Source organism: Mobula birostris, chromosome 12 (genome assembly GCF_030028105.1).
Source record: "Mobula birostris isolate sMobBir1 chromosome 12, sMobBir1.hap1, whole genome shotgun sequence".
NCBI lineage: Eukaryota > Metazoa > Chordata > Chondrichthyes > Myliobatiformes > Myliobatidae > Mobula > Mobula birostris.
This window is the reverse complement of record NC_092381.1, coordinates 82,998,786-83,023,734: the sequence shown is the minus strand read 5'-3', so window position 1 is coordinate 83,023,734 and position 24,949 is coordinate 82,998,786. Positions and strand designations below refer to the sequence as shown.

Genomic DNA, 24,949 nt, shown 5'->3' with positions numbered 1-24,949 from the left:
GTAGAAAGTTAATTGGAACCTGAGGAACAACTTTTTCGACCCAGGAGGTGGGCAGTGTACAGAATGAACTGCCAGAGGAAGTGGTTGAGGCAGGTACATAAACAATCTACAAAAGATACTTAGGCAGGTATACAGTGGCATACAAAAGTTTGGGCACCCCGGTCAGAATTTCTGTTACTGTGAATAGTTAAGTGAGTAGAAGATGAACTGATCTCCAAAAGTCAAAGTTAAAGATGAAACATTCTTTTCAACATTTTAAGCAAGATTAGTGTATTATTTTTGTTTTGTACAATTTTGGAGTGGAAAAAAACAAAGGAACACCATGCAAAAGTATTGGCCACCCCAAGAGATTTGAGCTCTCAGATAACTTTTACCAAGGTCTCAGACCTTAATTAGCTTGTTAGGGCTATAGCTTGTTCACAATCATTGTTAGGAAAGGCCAGGTGATGCAAATTTCAAAGCGTTATAAATACCCTGACTCCCTCAAACCTTGTCCCAACAATCAACAGCCACGGGCTCCTCTAAAACAGCTGCCCAGCACTCCGAAAATTAAAATAAATTATGCCCACAAAGCAGGAAAAGGCTATAAGAAGATAGCAAAGCGTTTTCAGGTAGCCATTTCATCAGTTGGTAATGTAATTAAGAAATGGCAGTTAATAGGAATGGTGGCGGTCAAGTTGAGGTCTAGAAGACCAAGAAAACTTTCCGAGAGAACTGCTCGTAGGATTGCTAGAAAGGCAAATCAAAGCCCCCGTTTGACTGCAAAAGACCTTCAGGAAGATTTAGCAGACTCTGGAGTGGTGGTGCTCTGTTCTACTGTCCAGCGACACCTGCACAAATATGACCTTCATGGAAGAGTCATCAGAAGAAAACCTTTCCTGCATCCTCACCACAAAATTCAGCATCAGAAGTTTGCAAAGGAACATCTAAACAGGCCTAATGCATTTTGGAAATAAGTCCTGTGGACCGATGAAGTTAAAATAAAACTTTTTGGCCACAATGAGCAAAGGTATGTTTGGAGAAAAAAGGGTACAGAATTTCATGAAAAGAACCCCTCTCCAACTGTTAAGCACGAGGGTGGATTGATCATGCTTTGGGCTTGTGTTGCAGCCAGTGGCACGGGGAACATTTACTGGTAGAGGGAAAAATGAATTCAATTAAATACCAGCAAATTCTGAAAGCAAACATCACACCATCTATAAAAAAGCTGAAGATGAAAAGAGGATGGCTTCTACAACAGGATAATGATCCTAAACACACCTCAAAATCCACAATGGGCTACCTCAAGAGGCGCAAGCTGAAGGTTTTGCCATGGCCCTCACAGTCCCCCGACCTAAACATCATCCAAAATCTGTAGACAGACCTCAAAAGAGCAGTACATGCACGATGGCCCAAGAATCTCACAGAACTAGAAGCCTTTTGCAAGGAAGAATGGGCGAAAATCCCCCAAACAAGAATTGAAAGACTCTTAGCTGGCTACAGAAAGCATTTACAAGCTGTGATACTTGCCAAAGAGAATGTTACTAAGTACTGACCATGCAGGGTGCCCAAACTTTTGCTTCAGGCCCTTTTCCTTTTTTGTTATTTTGAAACTGTAAAAGATGGAAATAAAAAAGTAATCTTGCTTAAAATATTAAAGAAATATGTCATCTTTAACCTTATGCCTTTTGGAAATCAGGTCATTTACTCGCTTAGCTATTCACAGTAACAGAAATTTTGACCAGGGGTGCCCAAACTTTTGCATGCCACTGCATGAATAAGGAATATTTAGAGGGATATAGGCCAAATATAGGTAAAAGGAGATTAGCTTAGATGGGAGTCTGGTTGGCATGAATTAGTTGGCCTGAAGGACCTGTTTCCATGATGTATGACTCTATGACAATATAACAGCTAGAAGCTACTGCTGCAATGTAATTTCTTTTAAAAATCCATCAAGGAAGTTCAGGCCTTGAATACATTGAGGACTTTATTAAACCTCCTGATATAGGTTCTTACTGAGCTGACTTCTGTGTGTGAGCTATTGACTAAGGGTGGAGGTGACAGCCCTTCTCTCCTTCTCATCAGTCTCTTCATCAACACTCAAGAGTAAGAAGAATTGCCTTAATAATGAAGGCAAGTACATCACTCCTTAGGTCAAGAAACCAAACTTGCTCAAAAATACTCACAATGATGCTATAATACTGGTAAAAAAAAAATTCTTGCTTCTGCAGTCAAAACCTCTTGAAATGATGGCCATCATGTGCCTTCTCAACTCTTTGCTGCTACTACATGTTTACTATTAGTGGCCAATGTACAAGGACTACTAAATTTGGAAATATTAATGTACAAAGGGATTGAGTGCTACTTAATGCATTTTTGTTTTTCTCACCAAAGTAGATCACCTCACGCGTATCCATTTCTTTGTGTCTACCATATAGCTGCTCATTCATTCAACTGATCTGAGGGTACAGTCCTTCCATTTGTTGTTTGTATGGCATGGGCAGAGCTGTATAGATGTATAATGTACTGATCAAATACATGAACAAAGAGACAGGCCTGTCAGACAACAAGCTGATGATCATGACTGTTGATGATCAATGTGAACCATTTTAGCTTCCTTCTTCATCGAACCCAATTAACTTTTAGACCATAAGATATAGGAGCAGGATTAGGCTATTTGGCCCATTGAGTCTACACTGCCACCTCATCATGGCCAATCCAATTTTCCTCTCAGCCCCATCTCATTTACATTTCACTTTAACTCGCATCTCATCCTTAAAGCAGACTTCAACTTTACAAAAATCTCTTGGTAGAATTTCTTCAAAAGCACCTTTTGTATTTATTAGTGACTGATTTACATAATTTTCAGGCCTCCCCCACAAACTGTAAGGTTTTCTCTAAATTTATCAAACAGTTTCACAATCCTTAAAGACCTTTTATCAGATATCTCTCAGTCTTTTCTCCCAGAACAGAAGCGCCCATTTCATTTAATATTTCTTTATTTGGATTAACCACAGTTCTAGGACGAATCTAGTAAATCATTTAGCACCTTCACCAGTGATTCCATTATTAGCTTTACTTTTGGAGACCAGTACGGGTCACAAAGCTCTAATTGTGCTCTGACCTAAGTTGTTGTGGTTGCATTTCAATTCTATCCCTCTTGAAATCAATCTAAGTGCATGATCATTTTGTCCTGCAATCTATCATTAATTCAGGGCTTTGTGTATGAGGTTCATACTGAAAGCATCAGTGTGTCCAAATCAAAACTTCAGATTTTGGGAATTGCTATGTAAAGCTTAAAGGGTTGAACAAAACTCAACTAAAACTGTCTTGTCAGATTATTTTCCTTACATAGTTGCAAAATAAAATGAAAGTCACAATAATAAAAAGTAAGACTGTGCAAAGGGACCTAGGGATGAACCTCCAAAAATTTTAAAAGGTGCCCCAGACAATTTGCTAAGACGTTTAACACTCATACCTTATGAAAGGAGGAACCAGGTTTTAAAAAAATGCACCAACTAATGCTAAACACTTATAAATCTCTGGTCAAGCCTCATTCTACCATTAACTTAACATTTTACACTTTGAGAAATGTCAAGGCCTTAGAGCGAGTTCAGAAGAGATTAGAATGAAACCAGTTACAAAGACAGACCAAAGATTTTTACAGATTTTAACCCAAAAAGACAGGAGGCAAAAAAAAAATCACGGATGTGCTGTTTTTGGAATTTCAGGCCTTCAAAAAGATGTCACAAGATGCTATTGAACAAAAGTAAAGCATTCAGTATTGGGAAATGGATTTAAGACTGAGAAACAAATAGAAAACATTAGAGATGGATCGAACATTTTTGGGTTTGTATGCTGTGACATGCGGGGAGTTTCAGGGATTGCTGTTCCAACCCAGTTATTCACAATCTATAACAATAGTTCTCCATGTGGACCATATGTGCATCCCCCCCACCCCCACCGTCCCAGCAGCCATGTTGGGTTTTGTAGCGGTCATAAGTAAAAAAAAACAAGAAACTGGGGGCCACAGGAGTCTCTGAATGGCTCATGATAAATTTACAGTTTTAATTAAATATTGCTAAAATACATAAATCAAAAAAAATCAATATATGTAATTAAATTGGAATCCTGAATAAAATGAATGGGAAAATACGCTAGATGGTGCAAATGAGGAAGCAAAACAACCTGACTTTTGTGTGCCTTGCCTGCCACGCTCCACATCCAACCCCAAATCACAAACCAGCCTGCCACGCTCCACATCCAACCCCAAATCACAAACCAGCCTGCCACGCTCCACATCCAACCCCAAATCACAAACCAGCCTGCCACGCTCCACATCCAACCCAAAATCACAAACCAGCCTGCCACGCTCCACATCCAACCCCAAATCACAAACTGCAGATGGCGAGTGGCAGTCTGCAGTGAGGCCAGTCAGTGAGTGCAGCACGAGGCTGGTTCTATTTGCCTTCCATTGACCTGTGCGTGTTATAATACTTACAGAACACATACAGATCCAGTCATTACTTCTATTACAATTGTTTTACTCTTTTAAATCTAAATTCTGCGTCTAAGAATGATTAATAATACTTCCTTAAAAAATCTGCACACAGGTTGATGATGTTCCAGCTTCCAGGATCTACCAACCCAATCTCTGCACCCAGACCAGCAGACCTTCGACGAGCCAGTCCATTTGGAAGCGCGCACAGGGTGAAGAGCTGATTTCACTGAGCCCACACTATCAAGACCCAACTCCTGGACTCCACGAGAGCACCTGACACAGAAACCCAATGCCAAGAACCTACCAGAGTGAAGGAGACCTGACAATGCTGACCACAAGGCAAAAACCAACACAACAGAAGCAGCAGGGGACGAGGCCCAGGCGTGAACCATAGAGTGAAAGGGAGCTATCGTGATGCCTGACTCAACTGAACCCCCGATGCTAAGGCCTGTCCAGATCAGAAGCCCAAACCTACAAAGAACCCAAGGTTGTCCCAATGACAAAGCTAACCCAGATGCCCCACTTACCTGTTGGACAGCCCATTCCCCCTCAGAACTTTCAGACTTACACAGGAACAAGAAATGGTCAGAAGAAACCACTCCAGGTCTTCCAGGTCTGGCCAGAATAAATTAATTACCTTCCCGTCCACATGGCTCCACCCCCAGGACTAACTTGACCCAACCACTTACCCCAGAAGCAAGGTAAGCAGGCTGGACCGCAGGTGCACTGAAGCAACATGGGTTCAAATCTCCCTTCCCAAACATCCTACCAGCTAACATCCAGACCGTTGAGTACAAAGTTGATGAACTAAGAGGGAGACTGGCCTTTGAAAGGGAACTGAGAGGCTGCTGTGTGCTACATCTCACCAAAACATGGTTTACACCCTCTTCACCCAACTACACCACACAATCTGAGGGCTTTTCAGTTCACCTGTTGGATTCATCATGAAATGCGGGTCATGGCACACATACCTAGCCTCCAAAATAACCTTGACCTACTGCAATTTGCGTCCTGCCAAAACAAGGCTAATACAAACACCACCTCCTTGAGTATCAAGACAAAGATACCAACAACAATCTATTGTATATTGACTACAGCTCAACCTTCAATACTATAATTCCAAATAAGCACATCTCCAAACTTCATGACCTATGACTCACCTCCTTTTGCGACCGAATCCTTGACAACAGACTGCAATCAGTAAGGTTTGGCTACAACACCTCCACCAAGATAAGTCTCAACATTGCTGTCTCATAAGGTTGCATCCTCAGCCCTCTACTCTCTATACACTCACGACTGAGTGGCCAAATTCTTCTTTAACTCTAGCTACAAAGTTTGCAGATGATACCACCCTAGTGGGTCATATCTCAAATAACAATGAATTAGAGTACGGGAGGGAGATAGGGAGCTTAGTGACATGGTGTCATGGCAACACCCTTTCCGTCAACGTCAGTAAAATGAAAGAGATGGCCATTGACGTCAGAAGATGGGCTGATGCACGTGTTCCTGTTTGAATCAATGGTACTGAGGTCAACAGGGGTTTTGACAGCTTCAAGTTCCTAGTCCTGTCCTGATCCAACCACATTGACACCATGGCAAAGAAAACTCCCTGGCACCTCTACTTCCTGGGGGGGGGGGGGGGGGGGGGGAGTGGTTAGAAATCTGTCATGTCCCCATTGATTCTTACCATTTTACCATAGAAAGCATTCTATCCTGATGCTTCATAGCTTGGTATGGCAAGTGCTCTGTCTGTGACCACAAGGAGATATACAGAGTGCAGGATACAGCTCAAACAGCATTAAACCAGCCTATCCTCCATGGATTCTGTATATAGTTCTCACTGCCTTAATAAAGACCCTACCCAACCCAGACATTTTCTCTTTTTCTCACGGTGCCACCAGGCAGGAGATACAAGAGTCTGAAAGCACATACCACCAGATTCAAGGACAGCTTCCGTCCTGCTGCTAGAAGAGAAATGAATGGTTCCCTAATACAATAAAATGGAGCCTTGACCTCACAATCTAACTCGTTATGACCTTGTGCTTCACTGTCTACCAGTACTGCATTTTCTCGACAACTGAAACATTTTATTCTGCAACGTTATGCACTGTTGTAATGAATACTGCATGAACAGTATGCAAGGCAAGTTTTTCACTGTATAAAACAACACAATAATAACCCAATTTACCATTTACCATTCTAGACAGCAGTGCAAACTCAGTCCTGAATATCTGAGGATTGACATTAGTGGAGTTTTTCGGCATTAGAGAGTTAGGAAAATGGCAGAGGCAAGAGGTCAGTAATGATCTTACTGAATGGTGGAACATCGAATCACTATATTTCTACTGTATATATTTTAAATTTGAATAGTTTATAGATAACCAACTCTATATTTTTCCAGTACCATCAGCATTAAGCTAAACCTACTTTTTTCTGTAAATCTATGCTTGGAGTTACAGACATTTTTATTAAAGGAAATAAATCCTTGCTGTTCATTCTATTCAACCAGATGATTAAATTTCCCTCCAGGTCTAGCTAAGCCCTTTTCATAACCGAGGTACACCAGCTCTGACAACATCCTTGTAAAACATCTGTAACCTCTTCAACATTACCACGTCTTTCTTCTTAATGCAGCATTCGAACTGTAGCCTTACTGCAGTACTAAACATCTTGAGCATGACCATTTACATTCTGTGCTCTGCCAATGAAGGGAAATATCCTGCACTCCTTCACATTCACATAAACTGCTATTCCTGCTGTCATTGGCTGAGTGAATGTACACTTTAAAATATTCTGAATTTTGTGGAGAAAAAGGAATCAGTTCAATCATATATGCCTTTACCTCGCTTGACTTCCCCAAAAACACCAAAACTGAATTCCAATTATCGCATTTCTAACTATCTTCTTGCTCTTGCTTACTGCCAGGCTTTGAATCATTTACACAGAAGGCTCCTCCATTTCTAAATAATCAATAATATCCAAAAACACATGCAGCACAGGCATTGATTTTTTTCATTTTCTTTGAAGTGTAGTGCAGAATAGGCCCCCTGGCCCTTCCAGCCGCACTGCCCCAGCAACCCCAGCCTAATCACAGGACAATTTACAATGAAACCAATTCACCTACCAAACAGTACACCTTCGGACCATGGGAGGGAACTGGTGCTCCCAGATGAATCCCATGCATTCCACAGGGAGGACATACAATCTCCTTACAGCGGATGCCAAAATTGAACTCTGAGCTCTGATTCCCCGAGCTGTAACAGCATCATGCTAACCGCTACGCTCTTTTCAACTATTCTTTTCTTCCAGACACTAAAGCAGTTGCAGACCATTATCATTTGCTCTCAGCCACTGTTCCATTTTTAGATCCTCTTCCACATCCTCTTTTTACTCTGATTATTCCACGAGGAAACTCCATCAAGTGCCCAATAAAACCCATGTAAACATCCTTTTGACCGTCAGTTCCTCAACGAGTTTGATCAATTAGGAGAGAGAAGTATCCCTGAAGATTTATCTTTTATTAATCTACGCCTTCCAAAAATTATGCCATAACTTTGAACATTTTCCAATTCATTCCACTTGTGGCTCTGAAAGAGTTACCCAATTAATCACTTCCTTCTGCAGTTACTACATTTTGACTATACATTGAATGCTATTATGATTGATATCATTAAACTCAACACTCTTTCAGGCAATACATTCCATATCACTGCAAATTCCAATCAACAAAACCTCTTGGTTATGATCCCATTCCCTGCATTGCCATTTCTAATGACTGGTATGAGGGTGGATGTGAAAGAAACTGTTTAAACTCTACCTCTTGCATGGCTTACACAGAGATGCAAGACATAGGAGCAGAATTAGGCCAATTGGCTCATTGTGTCTACTCCGCCATTCCATCAGGGCTGATTTATTATCCTGCTCAACTTCATTCTCTTGCCTTCTCCCTATAACCTTTGCTTCTTGATTAGTATGGATTTCAATCAACCCCTGCTTTAAATATACCCAATGACTTGGCCTCCACAGCCATCAGTGGCAATGAATTCCACAGATTCATTACCCTCTGGCTAAAGAAAGTCATCCTCACCTCTGTTCTAAATAGAGGCTGTGCCCTCTGGTTCTAGACTCCCCCACTATAGGAAATATCCCCTCCACATCCACTCTAGATCTTTCAATATTTGATACGTTTCAATAAGATCACCCTCATTCTTCTAAACTCCAGCTGGTACACGCCCAGAGCAAACAAACTCTCCTCATATGTTAACCCTTTCATTCCCAGAATCATTCTTGTGAACCCTCTTTGAATCCTTTCCAATGGCTGCACACCTTTTCTAAGGTAAGTGGTCCAAAACTGCTCACAATATTCTAACTGTGGTCTGTCCAGGGCCTTTATTATGCCTCAGCATTACAACCTTGCTTTTATATTCTAGTCCTCTCGAAATGAATGTTAGCATTGCATTTGCCTTCCTTACCACTGACTCAACATGCATGTTAACCTTTAGCAAAGCCTGCATGAGGAGTCCAAGTCCATTTATGCCTCTGATTTTTAAATTTTCTTCCCATTTAGAAAATGATCTACAGCTTTATTCCTTCTACCAAAGTGCATGACCATACTTTCCCTACACTATGTTCCATCTGCCATGTTGCACTTCAAATCATCCCACTGACTGTAATTTTGCTTTTTCTTCCTCAGTCTCATTACACGCTACATCTACTTGTATACCAGGTGCCCCATTTTCAGCTCCATCAATCCAGCTCCCAAACCCCTGACAAATTAGTTTAAATCTTCTCCAATAACTCTAACAATCCTGCTCCCAAGGATATTGGCCCCTTCAGGTTCAGGTATAACACAGGTCACACCTTCCCCAGAAGAGATCACAATGATCCAGAAATCTGAAACCCTGCCCCATATCCTCAACCACACATTCATCTGCTAAATCATCTTATTCTTATCCTCACTGGCACATAGCACGGGCAGCAATCCAGAAATGACTACCCTCTTTTTAGCTTCCTACCCAACACCCAGTATTCTCTCTTCAAGACCTCCTCCCTCTGTCGTTGGTACGATTTCTGGATGCTCACCTTCCCCCTTGAGAATGCTGTGGACCCGATCCAGGATATCTCTGACCCTGGCACCCGGGAGGCAACATACCATCCGAGCGTCTCGTTTACATCCACAGAATCTCCTGTCTATTCTACCTATGGAATCTCCAACCACTACTGCACCCTTCACTCCCTTTTCCTGCTGAGCCACAGAGCCAGACTCAGTGCCTGAAATCCAGTCACTGCAGCTTCCCCCGGTAGGTAGTTTCTCTTCCCCCAGTTTCCAAAGTAGCATACTTATTATTAAGGGGAATGGCCCTAGGGGTACACTGCAGTGGCTATTTATTCCCTTTTCCTCTCCTGACACTCACCCAGGTATCAGCCTCCTGCAAGTTAGGAGTGACTACCTCCCTGCAGTTCCTATCTATCACTTCCTCATTCTCCTAGATGAACCAAAGGTCATCCGGCCGCAGCTCCATGCACTTTGTGCAGATGTAGTTATCAGGGAGATTAAAGATCTCTCTGAGTACCCAAATCCCATAAAAAGAACATAAGACCGACTGTGAACCCATTCTCAGCTAACAGACAAAGAGGAAAAAAACTCACTAGAAACTTATTTAGAGTCTGTCTGTGCATGCATAAACCTGTTGAGCCAAAGCCTGACCACTGCTCACTCACACCTTGACTCTTTTCATTGGCCTTTGCCAAAGTGCCTAGATCATTAAAATTGCAGCCCATCAAAAAGCTCCAAAAGGCCCTGAGTTCTATTGAAACCTCGTGCCACCTCAAACAATCATGCAACTGCTCTCAATGATTGCAGCCCACCGAGAAAGATTGCTGACATTGTTGATAGTGAGGACAGTAATCTCCAGCTACAGGATGCTGTTAATGAGATGGTAAGGTAGACAGAAACACTGCAGATGGAATTTAATCCTGATATATGTGAGGAGTGATATTTTGTCATGACTAATAAAGCTAGTAGAGCCCTAGGGTACAGAGAGACTCTGATATACATCCAAGGATTCCTGAAATTGACATCACAGGTAGATAAACCAAGAAAGCATAACAGATTCTTGCTTTAATTAGCCAGGGCATAGAATATAAAAAAAGGGAGATATGGAACAATGTTATAAAACATTAGTTAGGCCACTCTTGCGCATTGTTCTGGTTACCCCACTGTTGGCAGGATGTGACTGTGGTACAAACATTGCAAAGGATACTGTTGGGGATGGAACCTTTCACCCATGATGAGAAACTGAACATTTCAGGCTTGTTTTCCTTGGTGAAATGTAGATGCTGAGGGCAAATTTGATAGAGGTGCAATAAATTATGAGGGGCATATGTAAGGTGGACAGTGAGGAACTTTTCCCCTCAGTGGAACTGTATAAAACCAGACAGAAGTTCAGGATAAGAACCTAAACTTCTTTCAGGGAATCTGAAGGTGAAATTTTTCCATATCTAGAGACTAGCTGGAATTTCAAATGCATTGCATAAGAGGGTGGTGTAACAAGAGACTCACAGCATTTGAAAAGGATCTCCAAATGGACCAAATATCAACAAATAGGATTGGTGAATAAATGAGGACTCGGTGGTCTGTGCTGATTTAATCATGGCTCTTACCCAACAGCAGGTTGAGCAGCACTTCCTGCCCGGCGGCACTGTCGCTCTTCCACAGACAATACAAGGTGCCTGCTATCCAAGGGATGCCGTGGCCCGTCACCTCGATAAGCTTCATGATGGGCCGGGCGCTGCCCCAAGGTGAGTCCTCGGTGGCGCACACACCCAGGCGCTTGGACAGCCACAGGTCAACGGCCAGCAACGACCGCAGGGCGATACCGAGCAGCGACGGGTTTAACTTCATGCAGTCTTCTTCGGGCAGCTGTGACTGTGCGGTGGTGGCGAGGCAGGAGGAGGAGGAGGAACCCGAGTCCCGGCGCAGGCCGTGGCCTTCCAGCTGCATCGCCCGGTGCCGTGGTGATGGCGGCTCCAAGCCCGGTCTCTGCAGAAAGCCCGGCGGCCGACTCTGCACTAAGAACTCCAGCCTCCCGCCTCCGCGCGTCTCCCGCTCACGACTCCTGGACTTCGGAGAGTGAGCCGGCATGTTTGCGATCGGCGGCCGGGCTCGGGGTTTGGTCCCCGGGTGCAAAGCTACACCGCCATCTTCCAGCCGGCGCGTCTCGCGGGACTGGGGCGGTGCCTCACCTGTCAATCATCCGCCCGCGCTGACATTGAATGTGCTGCAGCCACCGAGTCACCCACACGCTCTGACACGAGCACTAAATGAACTGCTACAATGCCTGGTTGCTGTCTTGGCATTGAATGAATCGCAGCAACAAAGCAACAACAGAACAGCACCTGCGGCGTTAAATCGACTGCGACAATGTTTGCCTGTTCTACATTGAACGAACGACAGCAAACGGATTTGGACTAAAGAAACAGAACAGAGAACAATCCTGAAATTTGTTCTCTTCGCAAACATCCATGAAAACAAGAGTGTCCCAAAGAATGAGTGATAGTTAAAGTTAGAACCCCAAAGTTCCCCCCCTTCCCATGCACAAGCAGCAGCAAGCAACGATCCCCCACCCCCACCAGCAAAAAAGTATAGGAGTCCCCCACTGAGTGCTCAAGTGTGCAGCAAAAGACACAGACATCCCAAAGACTACTCGTTCACCTGGTAATTCAACATACCACAGATTCTCTCTCTCCCTAATAAGGGAAAAAGAGATGTCCCCATTTCACAGCGAGAGGGGAGACATAACAAACAACGTGCTGATATATGATGTTAAAAGTTTTATCCGAGCTCTGCACCCAGAGAGTCAGCCCCAGGGCTCAGGTCCCTGGACACACAGCCCACGGCAGCTAACCCGGCGCTCCCAATGTTCCGTGTTGTCCCACGACGCCTCCGGGGCACTGGCCTTGAATCAGTCCGTCTCCAGAGCTACGAAAATCCGGCACCCTGAAGGTGCACTAGTCTTCCAGGCCGCATCCTCGGGGTATTGAAAAGTGGCCGGTCATGAGGCCCTGAGAATGGGTCTCATTCCTGCAGAGTGTAACTCCAGGTCAGGATCTGCAAAAGAAACTTGAAAAGGGAAAAAGCAGATATCAAAGATAGAAATTGAGCGTTTCTGAAGATGCAAGCAACAGAGTCACACTTAGCACCATCATCACTTCGCTCCTAAGAATCTAAGAACATTTCAAACATTAAAAAATTTAAACATATTTGCCTTCACTATCACCCGTGGCAGTGGATTCTTGACACTCACCACTTTCTGTGCCGCACATCTCCTTGGAACTTTCCCCCTCTCACCTTTAATGCACGTCTTCTAGTATTGGACATTTCGATCTTGGGGAAAAGTGACTGGCTGTCTTTGCTTCACATAACCTTAAAAACATCTATCATGTCTCCTCCTCACTTCTCTGAGACGACAACCCAATTTTGTCCTTTCTCTTCTTATAGCACCTGCTCTATAATCCAGGTAAACCTGTTCTGCACCCACTCCAAAGTCTCCACTTATATCAGGATGCTCTTCATTGCCTATAGCTCAGCATGAAAACTATCATCCCCTCAAAACTGATTACTAAGCTCCAAGACCTAGGCCACCATATTTTGCTTGTGCAACAGGATCCTGGATTTGCTCACTTGCTGACCCCAGTCAGCTTGGATTGCCGACAACACTTCCCCCACAATCACCATCAACACAAGTGCAGCACAAGGTTGTGTGCTCAGCCCCTGCTCTGCTTATCACTGTGAGGTTGTATAGTTCCAACACACTCAGGTTTGCTGATGACACCGCTGCTGCTGGCAGATTCAAAGTTGGTGAGAAATCATCACAGAGGAGGGAGAATGAAAGTCTGGTCAAATGGTGCCACAACAACAACTTCTTACTCAATGCCAACAAAACCAAAACGCCGATTATCGACTACAGGAAGAAGAAATTGGGGGTTCATTGGGGTGTTCAGAGGTCAATAATTTTAAATTCCTTGGCATTACCATTTCAGAGGGTCAGTGTGTTAGTGCCATTACAGAGAAGGCATGGCAGCACCTCTGCTTTCTTACAAATTTGTACTGATTCGGCCTGTCATCACAAATGTTGACAAACTTCTATAGTTACACAGTAGATAGTATCCTGACTGGTTGCATCATGGCCTGTTATGGTTGGAAACACCAATGCCCAAGAATGGAACAGTCTACAGAAGGTAAAGGATAGAATCCCGTCCATCACAGGAAAAGCCCTCTCCAAAAACAAACACATCTACAAGGAGCACTACCACAAGAAAGCAGCATCCATCATCGAGGGCATGCTCTCTTCTCGCTACTGCCATCAAGAAGGAGGTTACAGGAGCCTTAGTTCCCACACCATCAGGTTCAGGGACCGTTATTATTCTTCAACCATCAGTCTTCTGAACCAGCATTGATAACTTCACTCACCTCGACACCGAACTGATTCCACAACCTATGGACTCAAACTCAAGGACTCTACAACTCAGGTTCTCAGTATTATTTATTTTCTTATTTATATATTTTTTGTATTTGCATAATTTGTCTTTTGCATATTGATTGTCCATCATTTTGTGTGATATTTCATTGATTCTGTTGTATTTCTTTGTTCTACTGTGAAGGCCTGCAAGAAAATGAATCTCAGGGTAGTACAGTATATTGTGACATACACATACCTTGTAATGTAGAAACTCTGATCTCAAACCTCTGCTGCACTGTGGCTATACCTGCTCATGGGGAAGGCTTCGGGAATAAACACAGAGAAAAAATCTATAGCTGGACTACCTAAGGCAGTCCAATGCTGACTGGCAACTCCTGCAATGCCACTGGTGCCAAATTGTATTGACCTCTACCATCTCCTTTGGACTCATTAGCTGTGTGGAGAGGTTTAGGCTGCTCTCCATATTGTACTGCCTGGCTTGCATATCAGGTAGACAACTAAGATGCAATATCCATGGTTGATCGCAACCAACAAAGGGCCTCAATGCATACTTTGTTAATAAATTTACTTCGAACTTTGAGCACCCTTCCTATAACAGGGCAACCAGATATTCCAGATATGCCCTAATTAGAGTTTTGTAAAGCTGTGACATAACGTCCTGACTCTTGAACTCAGTGTCTCAATTAATAAATGCAAGCATGCCGAATAGCTTCTTTACCACCCCATCAAACTCTGCAGCTACTTTCAGAGAGCTGGGGACTTAGACCTGAAGATCTCTCTATACAACAACACTGTTAAGGGTCCTGCCATTAACTTTGTACTCTTCCTTTACATTTGATCTCCCAACTGCAACATCTCACAATTGGAATATTGAACTCCACCTGACATTTTTCTGCAACTGATCAATATCCTGCTGTATTCTTTGGAAAATTTCTACACTATCTACAAAGTAGAAGAGCATTTGCCTCTTGCATCTGCTCTGCCAAGATCAATATTTCTAAATGATTTACAGCACAGAAGGAGGCTGCTTGTCCCATACCTCCCATTGCCAATTCACAGGGCAATCCCGTTCCCCCCACTAATTTTCTCCGGTAACTTCTCCACATTGTCATCAACTACCCCTATATCATCCGAAGAGGAGCTTAGAGTGGTCAGTAATCTTTTACTTCAGCAGTGCTGTCCTGCACTAATTCCATATACCTTGATGCCTTAGTTATATAGTTATTTGTTGATTTCTGTATTGAATATATTTAACGACAGAGCCTCTGCTCCAATCTTGGGTAGATAATTTCAAAACTGCACTGCCCTTTCTGCATAGAAATTTCTTCTCATTTCAGTCCTGAGTGGTTGATATGTTATTTTGATACTGAGCCTCGATCCACCACACCCCAGCCAAATGAAGCCTTTTCCCCACACCTACTCTGAGAAGTCCCAGAAGGAATTTATAAGCTTCAGTGAGGTCACCCTTTGAACTCTAGAGGGTACATACTCAATAGATACGCTGGCACTGCATGAACTGCGGTAACAGAGGTGCAGATAACTACTTGGAATGAATTGCAGCAACATTACTGTATGCCTAGTAAAGAGTGAAAGACAGTAGAGATATTGAATAAACTGCATTAAAGATTGTGTTCCTGTTTGCCTGCTCTCTACAGGAGCAGAATTTGGCCATTTGGCCCACTGAGACTGCTCTGCCATTCCATCATGGCTAATTTGTTATCCCTCTCCTGCTTCTCCGCATAACCTCTTACTAATCAAGAACCTATCAACCTTCTCTTTAAATATACTCAATGACTAGGCCTCCACAGCTGTCTGCGGCAATGAATTCCACAGATTCACTGGCCTCTGGCTGAAGAAATTCCACCTTTTGTCTGCTCTAAATGGACATCCCTCTATTCTGAGGCTGTGCCCTCTGGTCCTAGACTAGAGGAAACATTCTATCCACATCCATGCTATCTTGGTCTTTCAATTGTTGATAGGCTTCAATGAGATCCCTCTCATTCTTCTAAACTCCACTGAGTATAGGCCCCGAGCCATCAATATTTTCATTCCTGGAATTATTCTCATGATCCTCCTCTGGATCCTCTCCAATGTCTACTATTAGATGCCAAGATCTATTATTTTTAGAATTCTGATTTATTATCATGCAACTAAATCAGGGATAGAACTTCAGTATGATTTGCTTCAAAATGGAGACACAAGAGGCTGCAGATGCTCAAATGTGGAGAAACACAAAGCATTGGAGGAACTGAGAAGGTCACGCAGTACCTGGGGAGGCAAGTGGACCATTGAATTTTGGATCAAGCCAAAATATCAGCTATTCATTTCCTTCCATAGATGCTGCCTGACCCATTGAGTTCCTCCAATAACTGTTTGATTAAAATCTGATATTTGCTCCAGTAAATTTTTAATTGGAAATGGATTTGGTTTATTAAAGATGAAGAGATTAGGCTTCAGTCCTGGATGGCTACAACAATGGCTAGATGAACTGAAACTGAATGACCCTCTCTCTCCTGGAACTGAAGAAACTGCAGCAGCATCTGTGTGCTTCAGATTAACCCAAACAACAGAGCTGCACACAATGACGTAGAATAAATTGCAGCATGCTTTTGCCCTACCATTACAAGACCATGGCAGATCTTCCACTTCAACCCCATTTTCTTGTCCTGTCCCCATATCCCTGATAAACCAGAAAATCTATCAATTTCTGTTTTGAGTAACGAGTGCCCCTTTGGGGTTAAGAATTTGAAAGATCACCAATATGATATGAGGGCGAGTTTAAGAGGTTGTTAGACACATGACTGTATGATGAATGGAGGGATATGGGTCATGCACGCAGAAGAGATTCAGTTTATATCAGGACAACACACACAAAATGCCAGGCAGCATCTATGGAGAGAAATGGGTAGGCTTCTGTGTTTGAGTGGTGTCTCTCTCTTTCAATAATGTCAGAGGATGTTTCTGAGGTTCTGTGTTTACGGATTTGGATGAAGGACTATGGACTTTTTCAGTTGTATGGTTTTTATATTCCATGTGGGTTCCCTGTTCTTTCTACATGCCTTTTTGTTTGGGGGGGCAGTTGGGTTGGGAGTGGCGGGGGGGGGGGTTGATGTTCTTGTGATGTTTTTGTTAGTTTTTTTGTGCGAGGGAGTGGGTGTTTGGGGGTGGATGTTCTCGTTGCATTTGTGTGGGGGGAGGTGGATTTTGGGCCAATATTGCAATTTTGTGCAGGGGCGGGGGGTTTGGAGGTTTGATAATCATGTTGCTGTTCTTTTTTTGTGTGGGGAGTGGCTTGCTGTTTCTCCTTGAACTGACTTCCATGGTTTTCTTTGTTTCGTGGCTATCTGAAGAAGATGAATCTCAGAGTTGTATACTGCATCATACTTAGATAATAAATTAACCTTTAAACAGTCAATGTTTTGGGGTGAGACACACAATCAGGTCTGATGATTCAGTATAATCATTAGTGTAGGACTGAAAGGCTGTTCCTGTGCTATATTGTCCTATGATGTAGCATTTGAATGAAGAAATTTCTGTTTGCTTCATTTCTGAGGGACATTGAATAATCTGCAAGCACAATTGAAATTATTAGCATTTGATAAACTGCAACTACATTGCATTTCTTGCCATTGAATAAATTGCAGCTAATCAACAGCACTAGTACATGTGCACTCACATAGAATTAACTGCCTGCTCACCCTGCACTGACATTACACAAATTGCAGCAACACTTGAGAAAACTAGTATCATACGACATTGATGAACTGCAGTGAGAGCTGTACATATTAGACGCAATTGAATTTCAACAAGAGCAAGGCACATGATGGCATTCAGTGAATTGCAGCAATGAAACTAGACACTAGAACATGAGAAATAAAAATAGATGACCAGTTGACTCTTCAAATTAGCTCCATCATTCAATAATTTTTTATCTCCACACCATTTCTTCCATATGTCTTAATACACCTAATATCTAGAAATCTATTGTTCTTTGCCTTGAATATATTCAGTGACCAGGTCTCCAAAGATTCACTTCATTTTCCTTTCATATCTCCCATATAGAAGGCACCCTATTTTGAGACTTGGACCTCTGTTTCCAGATACACCAGTCGAGAGGAGCATTATCCCAACATCTACCCTGTGAAATCTCCTGATTGCCTCAAGTTTTCTTTAGTTTAGCAAGAGAGCTGCACTATTGGCAGTTAATGAACAACAGCAGCTTTACTACATGCGCTAGCATGAAATGAATTGTGATTGCAGAACTGCATATGTGGCATTGAATGAAGTGTATGCTTGCTTGTACTGCACTGATATTGAATGGCCTGCCTATACTTCCTTTAACTGAATCAAGTCAATGTTTGCTCATCTTGCATTGGTATGGTATGAACTACAGTAACACCTATAAGAAGAGTGATTGAGTATGCTTCCATCTCCTGACATTGAAGGAGCTGCAGCACAAAACTGGGCAGTAGAGTGAATAGCAGTAACAAAGCTATATGTGTTGATATCATTGTGAACAGCGGTAATGTCTTCCTGGTCTGGCATTGAATGACCCTTGAGCTGTAGCGGCAGAACTAGATGAACAGACATTGATCACATTCTGTTGCATTATTGAGTATGCCCACTAGAAAATGAATCTCAGAGTTGTACATGTGACATATATGTACTTTGATGATAACTTTGCTTTGAACTTTGACCTTAAGCACTACTTGGCTGTATTAGCACTGAATAACATGTGCCTGTCCTGCACTGATATTGCATGAACTGCAGCAATGCTTGAATGTGCAAACATCAAATGAACACAATATAGCTGTGCATTAACTGAACTAATGCAATGCCTGATTGTGATTACATTGTACGAATTGTCCAGCAGAGATCCAGGTAATGAAATGTAATAAACTGTGGCATCAGAAGTGAATGTATTGTTATGGACTGTGTTGCAGCTAAGGGAGCTGCACTTATTGATATTGGATGAACAGAAGCAGGTGCCTTTTTTAGGGTCCTTCTTTTCTGTATGAATTCCAGGAGGCTTAATAAGGTACATGAGACTCAAGGAAGTGATAATGATGATCTTCACACCGTCCTGGAGATGGATCGCTACTTCATTTGTGTGGTGGTCCCTGTGCCGGATTGTTCAGCTGTCCTTTGCTGCTGGGTTGATCGGGATAAGTGAAACGGTGCAGATCTTGTTTGATCTACTGCCCAAAGTAGAATCCATCAGTTCCTGTAGAAAGTGCACTCTTCTCTTAACCTCATTTCTGATGTTCTTGAGATGTTGCTTGTGGGGCAATATATGATCAAGGATATTGCTGAGGTAGTTAGGTACTGAATTGTGGGAATGCCCAGCTACAGAACTGCTCATTAAGTTCATAAATTATTTTCAGGCTGTTCAGATTGAATGCTGAAATGACAATCTCTTCAGTGTTAGATTGAAGTCTCCATTTTCTGATGTAGACTACCGGAGAATGAAGATTTCCTCTGAGTGTCTTTTTAAAATGTCCTGACATTCTTCATTTTGGTACACCAAGAAGCAATTATCAAAAAAAAAGTTAGACCTGTTGATTACTGATCATGGAATTAATTAGCAAATAATTTTTGGAGAGATCAGCTGCAGGCCTACATGCCACTTGTGGCAGAGTTGCAGAAGAGGTCAACAAAGTTAGCTCCTACTTTCAACACCTCGGAATTTGGCCATGATTGGAAAAGTCAGAGGCAGGGTCTGCCTAGAATGGTTATGCCCTATGTTAAAGTTACCTGCTGAGTGGCATTGTTGCTTCAAAGATTCAATGAACTGTGGCAATGGAGCTGTAAGCACTGGCACTGAATTGTTGCTCCCACTGAAATTGACTAAACTGCAGCACCAATGTTGCATGTAATTGCAATGAATGAATAGCAGTGACAGAGCTGCATTACTGACAATGGATAAACTGCAGCAATACCTGAATAGACTGACATTGCACTAACCATAATGACTCTGAATGAACTGTTGCAGCAGAACTACTTGCATTGGCAATGAATGAATTCCAATGGTTTTGTATACTGATATTGAATTAACCCTGGCAACTCCATAAGCTGACATTGAATAAACTGCCTGAAAGGAACTGCCTTTATTGGGATTGAACAATCTAATGCAGTGGAATCACATATGCTGGAGTTGAATGAACTGAAATATGTATTTTCTTTTGAAAAACTGTGACTGTAACCCCGCATGTGAGCAGTGAATAAACTGGAGCTACAATTGCAAGTACTGGCGCTGGATGTATAGTAGCAGAAGGGCAAAAAACAAAGAACAGAGTATTACTTAAGTAGCAAAAAAAATGCAGAAAGATGTAGCACAAAGGGATTTGGGGTTCCTGTGAATGAAACAGAGAAAATTAACAGGCAATTGAGAAGCCTAATGAAATGTTGGTCCTCGTTTTAAGGGGACTGGAGTATAAAAGTAGAGGAGACTTACTACAACTGTACAAAGCACTGCTTAATCTCTTTTAGACTACTGTGAACAATTTTGGTCCATCTATTTACTATAATATATTATAGAGGTATTCCTGCATTGGAGACAGTTCTGAGAAGTTTCACCAGGATATTTCTAGGTATGGAGGGTTGTCCCATAAGGACAGGTTAAATAGGATGGTACATTGTTCTTTGGAGTTTTGAAAAGTGCAACGTGATTTTCAATGAAGCATAAAAGCTTCTCAGAAGCTATGCAGGATAAATGCTGAGAGGATATTTCTTCTTACAGGGAAGTCCAGAACCAAAGGATATGGTCTCAGAATAAGAAGGCACCTATTTAAAACTGAGATGTGGAGGAACTTCCTGACCCAGTAGACTAAGAATCTTTGGAACTCATTGCCACAGAGGGCCATTTGGGCAGAGTCCTGGGATGTATTTTAAGACTGATAATGATACATTTTCTAATTAGTATGGGGAATGATGGGCTTTGGGAAAAGGACAGGAAAATGGATTTGAGCAATGTCAGTTCAGTTATGACCTATTGTATTGCAGAACAAGCTTGAGGGAATGGAATAGCTTACTCCTGTTCCCAGTTCTTTTGTCTTATGAAAATTGAGGGACTGAAATACAGTAACGAAACTGCATGAATTTATTTTAAATAATGTGCAGCATTTTTTTTGTATTGAATAAACTACAGTTACGGCTGCATGTACTGGATTGAATAAACCAAAGGTACACCTGCATTTTCTGGCACGGATTGTACTGCAGCACCAAAGCTGCAGTGAATGGAACTGATTGAACCAGAACAGCAGGAACTCATAAATTGTGGCTAAATAAACTGAAACAATAAAGCTGCTTCTGTTGCCGTTGATTAAACAGTCACAACTCTTCTTGCTTTGGGCTTTGAAAATAGGGTTGCAATGTTTGCAAGTAGTGAAATGCAACATTATAGCAGCTAAAATGCAGCAAACAAACTGCAGAAAGAGAAATGAACAACCTGGTTTTGAATCAATTGCCAATGCAGAATTGTATACCAGCGCTGAATCCACTCCAGCAATGCCTATGTGTATTAGCTTGAGTGTAATTCACAACTACACTGCATGCCTTGGCATTGATTGAAATACAGATATGCTGGCGTGTTATGGAGCTGAATGTACTGCAGCACCTACTGCACCTAATGGCCTAGAATAAATTGTAGCCTCATAGACAGAGATGTTGGTGTTAAATAAACAGCAGCTTAAATTGCTTAGAATATATTGCCACTATGCTTACACATATCGACAAGGGATAAACTAGAACTATACTTGCAAGTAATGGAATTTAATGTATTGCAGAATCAGAGCTATACCTTCTGGTTTTATAACAACATATAAAGTGCAGCTAATGTGACGCTACATCGGCAATGAATAACATCTATTAACTGAGCTTGATGAGCTGTGGCAACAGGACTGCATTTCTAACAGGCAGCACACACAAAATGCTGAAGGAACTCAGCAGGCCAGGCAGCATCTACTGAGAAGAATACAGTCGACGTTTCAGGCCGAGACCCTTCATAAATGCTGTCTAGCTTGCTGAGTTCCTCCAGTGTTGTGTGTGTGTTGCTTGGATTTCCAGCATCTGCAGATTTTCTCTCGTTTGCACACTTACCAGACTGCAATTCAGGAATGGCATGAAACAAAAAATTCTTCTGATGAATCTTTTTAAAAATTCTCTACCTAAGAGGGCTGTGGAGGCTCACTCAATAAATATGCTCAAGATGTAGACTGAAAGAGTTTGGCATGAGGGAAATCAAGAGCTTAAAGGTTAATATAGGAAGGTGATGCTGAGGTTAAGGTTCAGCTGTGATACTATTTAATTACAAAGGATTAAAGAATTACTCCATCTTGCATTACTTATGTTCTTAATGGAACTGCATGGCATTGAGTGAATTGCAGCAATGAAGCTGCCATGTTTGCATTGAATTAACTGCAGCTACAATTGCACTTATTAGTTTTGCAGCCATGGAGATGCGCACATCAACATTAAATCAACAGCTGCAGAGCTGTACAGTACTTGATGGTTTTGAATGACTTCTCATAAGCACTCGAGGATGACTTTCTTCCATTTTGCTCCGTGGGTTCTTTTGTATTTGAAATGGGATGTGCAGGCTCCTTGGTGGAGCTGAATGGTGATTTATTTGGAACGTTGTGTGTTCCTTCTGCTGTTTGGAATGTCTCCTGTGTGTTGATAAAGACTTGGAGATGCTCAGTGTCCTCCCAGATACTCTTTGCATCTTGAGTGGGTTAGGACAAGAAGGTGGTGAAATTAGATCTTTTTGCAAGGGGACTTTGGCGAGGTCCTTAGACTTTTTTGTTGTCCTTCTGAAAACCTCTTGCTGCAACCAAGTTAAGAATGAGTTGTTATTTTGGGAATCTGGTGTCAGGGATATGGATTCCCCTACCAGCTCCCTCCCCTCTACTTGCCTGTTAAGTGAATGTCTGAAGCCTCATTATTGTTGATGTTGGCTTGGGGAGGATAACGTGACACTGGTTTCTCCAAATGGCCAATTGATTGACAAGATCTTGCAGTGGTGGTGTTGTATAAATGTCATTTACAACTGTCTGTGATAGCACTGAATTAATTTGGTAAGAGGGCTGCATTTACTGCCATTGAGTAAATTGTAACAACAGCTGTACACTCAGCGGCTGCCTTATTAGCTACACCTGTACACCTGCTCATTAATGCAAATATCTAATCAGCCAATCACGTGGCAGCAACCCAATGCATAAAAGAATGTAGACCTGGCTGGAGGTTCAGTTGTTGTCCAGACCAAACATCGGAATGGGGAAAATTGTGATCTAAGTGACTTTGACTGTGGAATAATTGTTCGCACCAAATGGGGTGGTTTGAGTTTCTCAGAAACTGCTGAGCTCCTGGGATTTGCACCAGTCTTTAGCGTTTACAGAGGATGGGGAGAAAAACATGAAAGCATCTATTGAACAGTAGTTCTGTGGGTGAAAACATCTTAATAATAAGAGATATCAGAGGAGAATGGTGAGACTGGTTCAATTTGATAGGAAGGTGACAGTACCTCAAATAACCATGCATTACAACAGTGGTGTGCACAAGAGCATCTCTGAACACACAACACGTTGAACCTTCTACGGCAGCAGAAGACCATGAATATACACTCACCTTATTAAGTACAGGAAGACACCTAATAAAGTGGCCACCGAGTGTGTGTAATAACCATGAAAGAACTGCTGATATGCATTTATTACCAATGATTGACCTGCAGCAGCAAATATTCATTAATCAATTTTCAATGCACCAAAAGCTGATCTGTATGGATTGGTTCTGAATGGACTGCAGCAACACACATGTGTTAATAATGACAACACAGCCCTGCTCATTATGCATAAAGCATCAGACTTGTAGGTGATTACTGTAAGAAATTCATACATTTTACAGTACTGCTGCACCAGACCTACAAGGATTTGGGCTTCACAGTGACATGCATTTAGGTAGCACCATTCATTTCCCAGCATATTAATGGACCTTTGTCAATGGGTAATAAATTATAAATACCTGCACCACTACTTTTAAAATCCTTAGCTTTAGGAATTGTCCTCTCAGAGTGTAAAAGTTAAAATAGATTATTATACTATTACAGTTGTCTATTGAAATCTGTGAGAGAGAAGCAGAAAATAATAAACTGGCTGATATCTAATGTATGGTGGATAATTATTGAAATCTACAATATCAGGCAAAGGAACAGCTGATGTAAGAATTACAGACTAGGACAATATAAATTTATTAAGGATTGATGTTACCTAATTGCTTTTTCTTTGAGGAAGCATTAAAGTAGAGAGATGTCCATGGAAATATAAATGGATGTAGTTTATATGAGCATAAAGAAGTCATTTGAAAAGATTCCATATATAAGATCATTCACTAAGGATAGCACATAGAATTCAAAGCAAATTATTGATCCACATGAAGAAAGACAAAGAAGTTGGATAATGGTTATATACTTAAATTGGAAGGAAGATGCTAAATGTGTCCTCCCATAAGCATATTTTTTTCATGTATAGTGCATAGACAAGTATTCATTGCATTTATTAAATACTTGGACTACACTATAGAGAGCAATATATAAATACATGAGACTCTGCAGGTGCTGGAAATCCAAAGCAACAAACCCAAATATTAGAGGAACTCAACAGGTCAGGCAGCATCTATGTAAATGAATAAACAGTCGATGTTTCAGACTGAGATTGTCTCGGCCTGAAATGTCAACTGTTTATTCACTTCCCCACTTACTGTCTCACCAAGAAAACAATTCATCCAAGTTTACCAGAGATTATGGGCACAGTAGGTAGTTAGACAGGAAGATAAACTTTTAAAGAGAAACAGTTTGAGTGTAGCAGATAAACTTCAATGCAGATACTGTACAAGATCACAAAATTTGAATAAGGAATTATTGATCCATATACAGTATTATTTAAATGTTAAAAAGTTAGGAATAGTAGTGGTCCAAAAGATGTAATACTGGTGT

The 24,949-nt window shown here is 41.8% G+C and overlaps 1 protein-coding gene across 1 annotated transcript in view; it reads right to left on the bottom strand.

Moving 5' to 3' along the window:
- Nucleotides 1–11,697, bottom strand: part of plpp6 (phospholipid phosphatase 6) — a 34,167-nt gene extending 22,470 nt beyond the window's left edge. Inside the window, exon 1 of the mRNA XM_072274231.1 lies at nucleotides 11,144–11,697. Within this exon, the coding sequence (XP_072130332.1) occupies nucleotides 11,144–11,624 (481 nt within the window). The 5' untranslated portion in view covers nucleotides 11,625–11,697. The remainder of the gene's footprint in view (nucleotides 1–11,143) is intronic.
- Nucleotides 11,698–24,949: the final 13,252 nt, after the last annotated feature.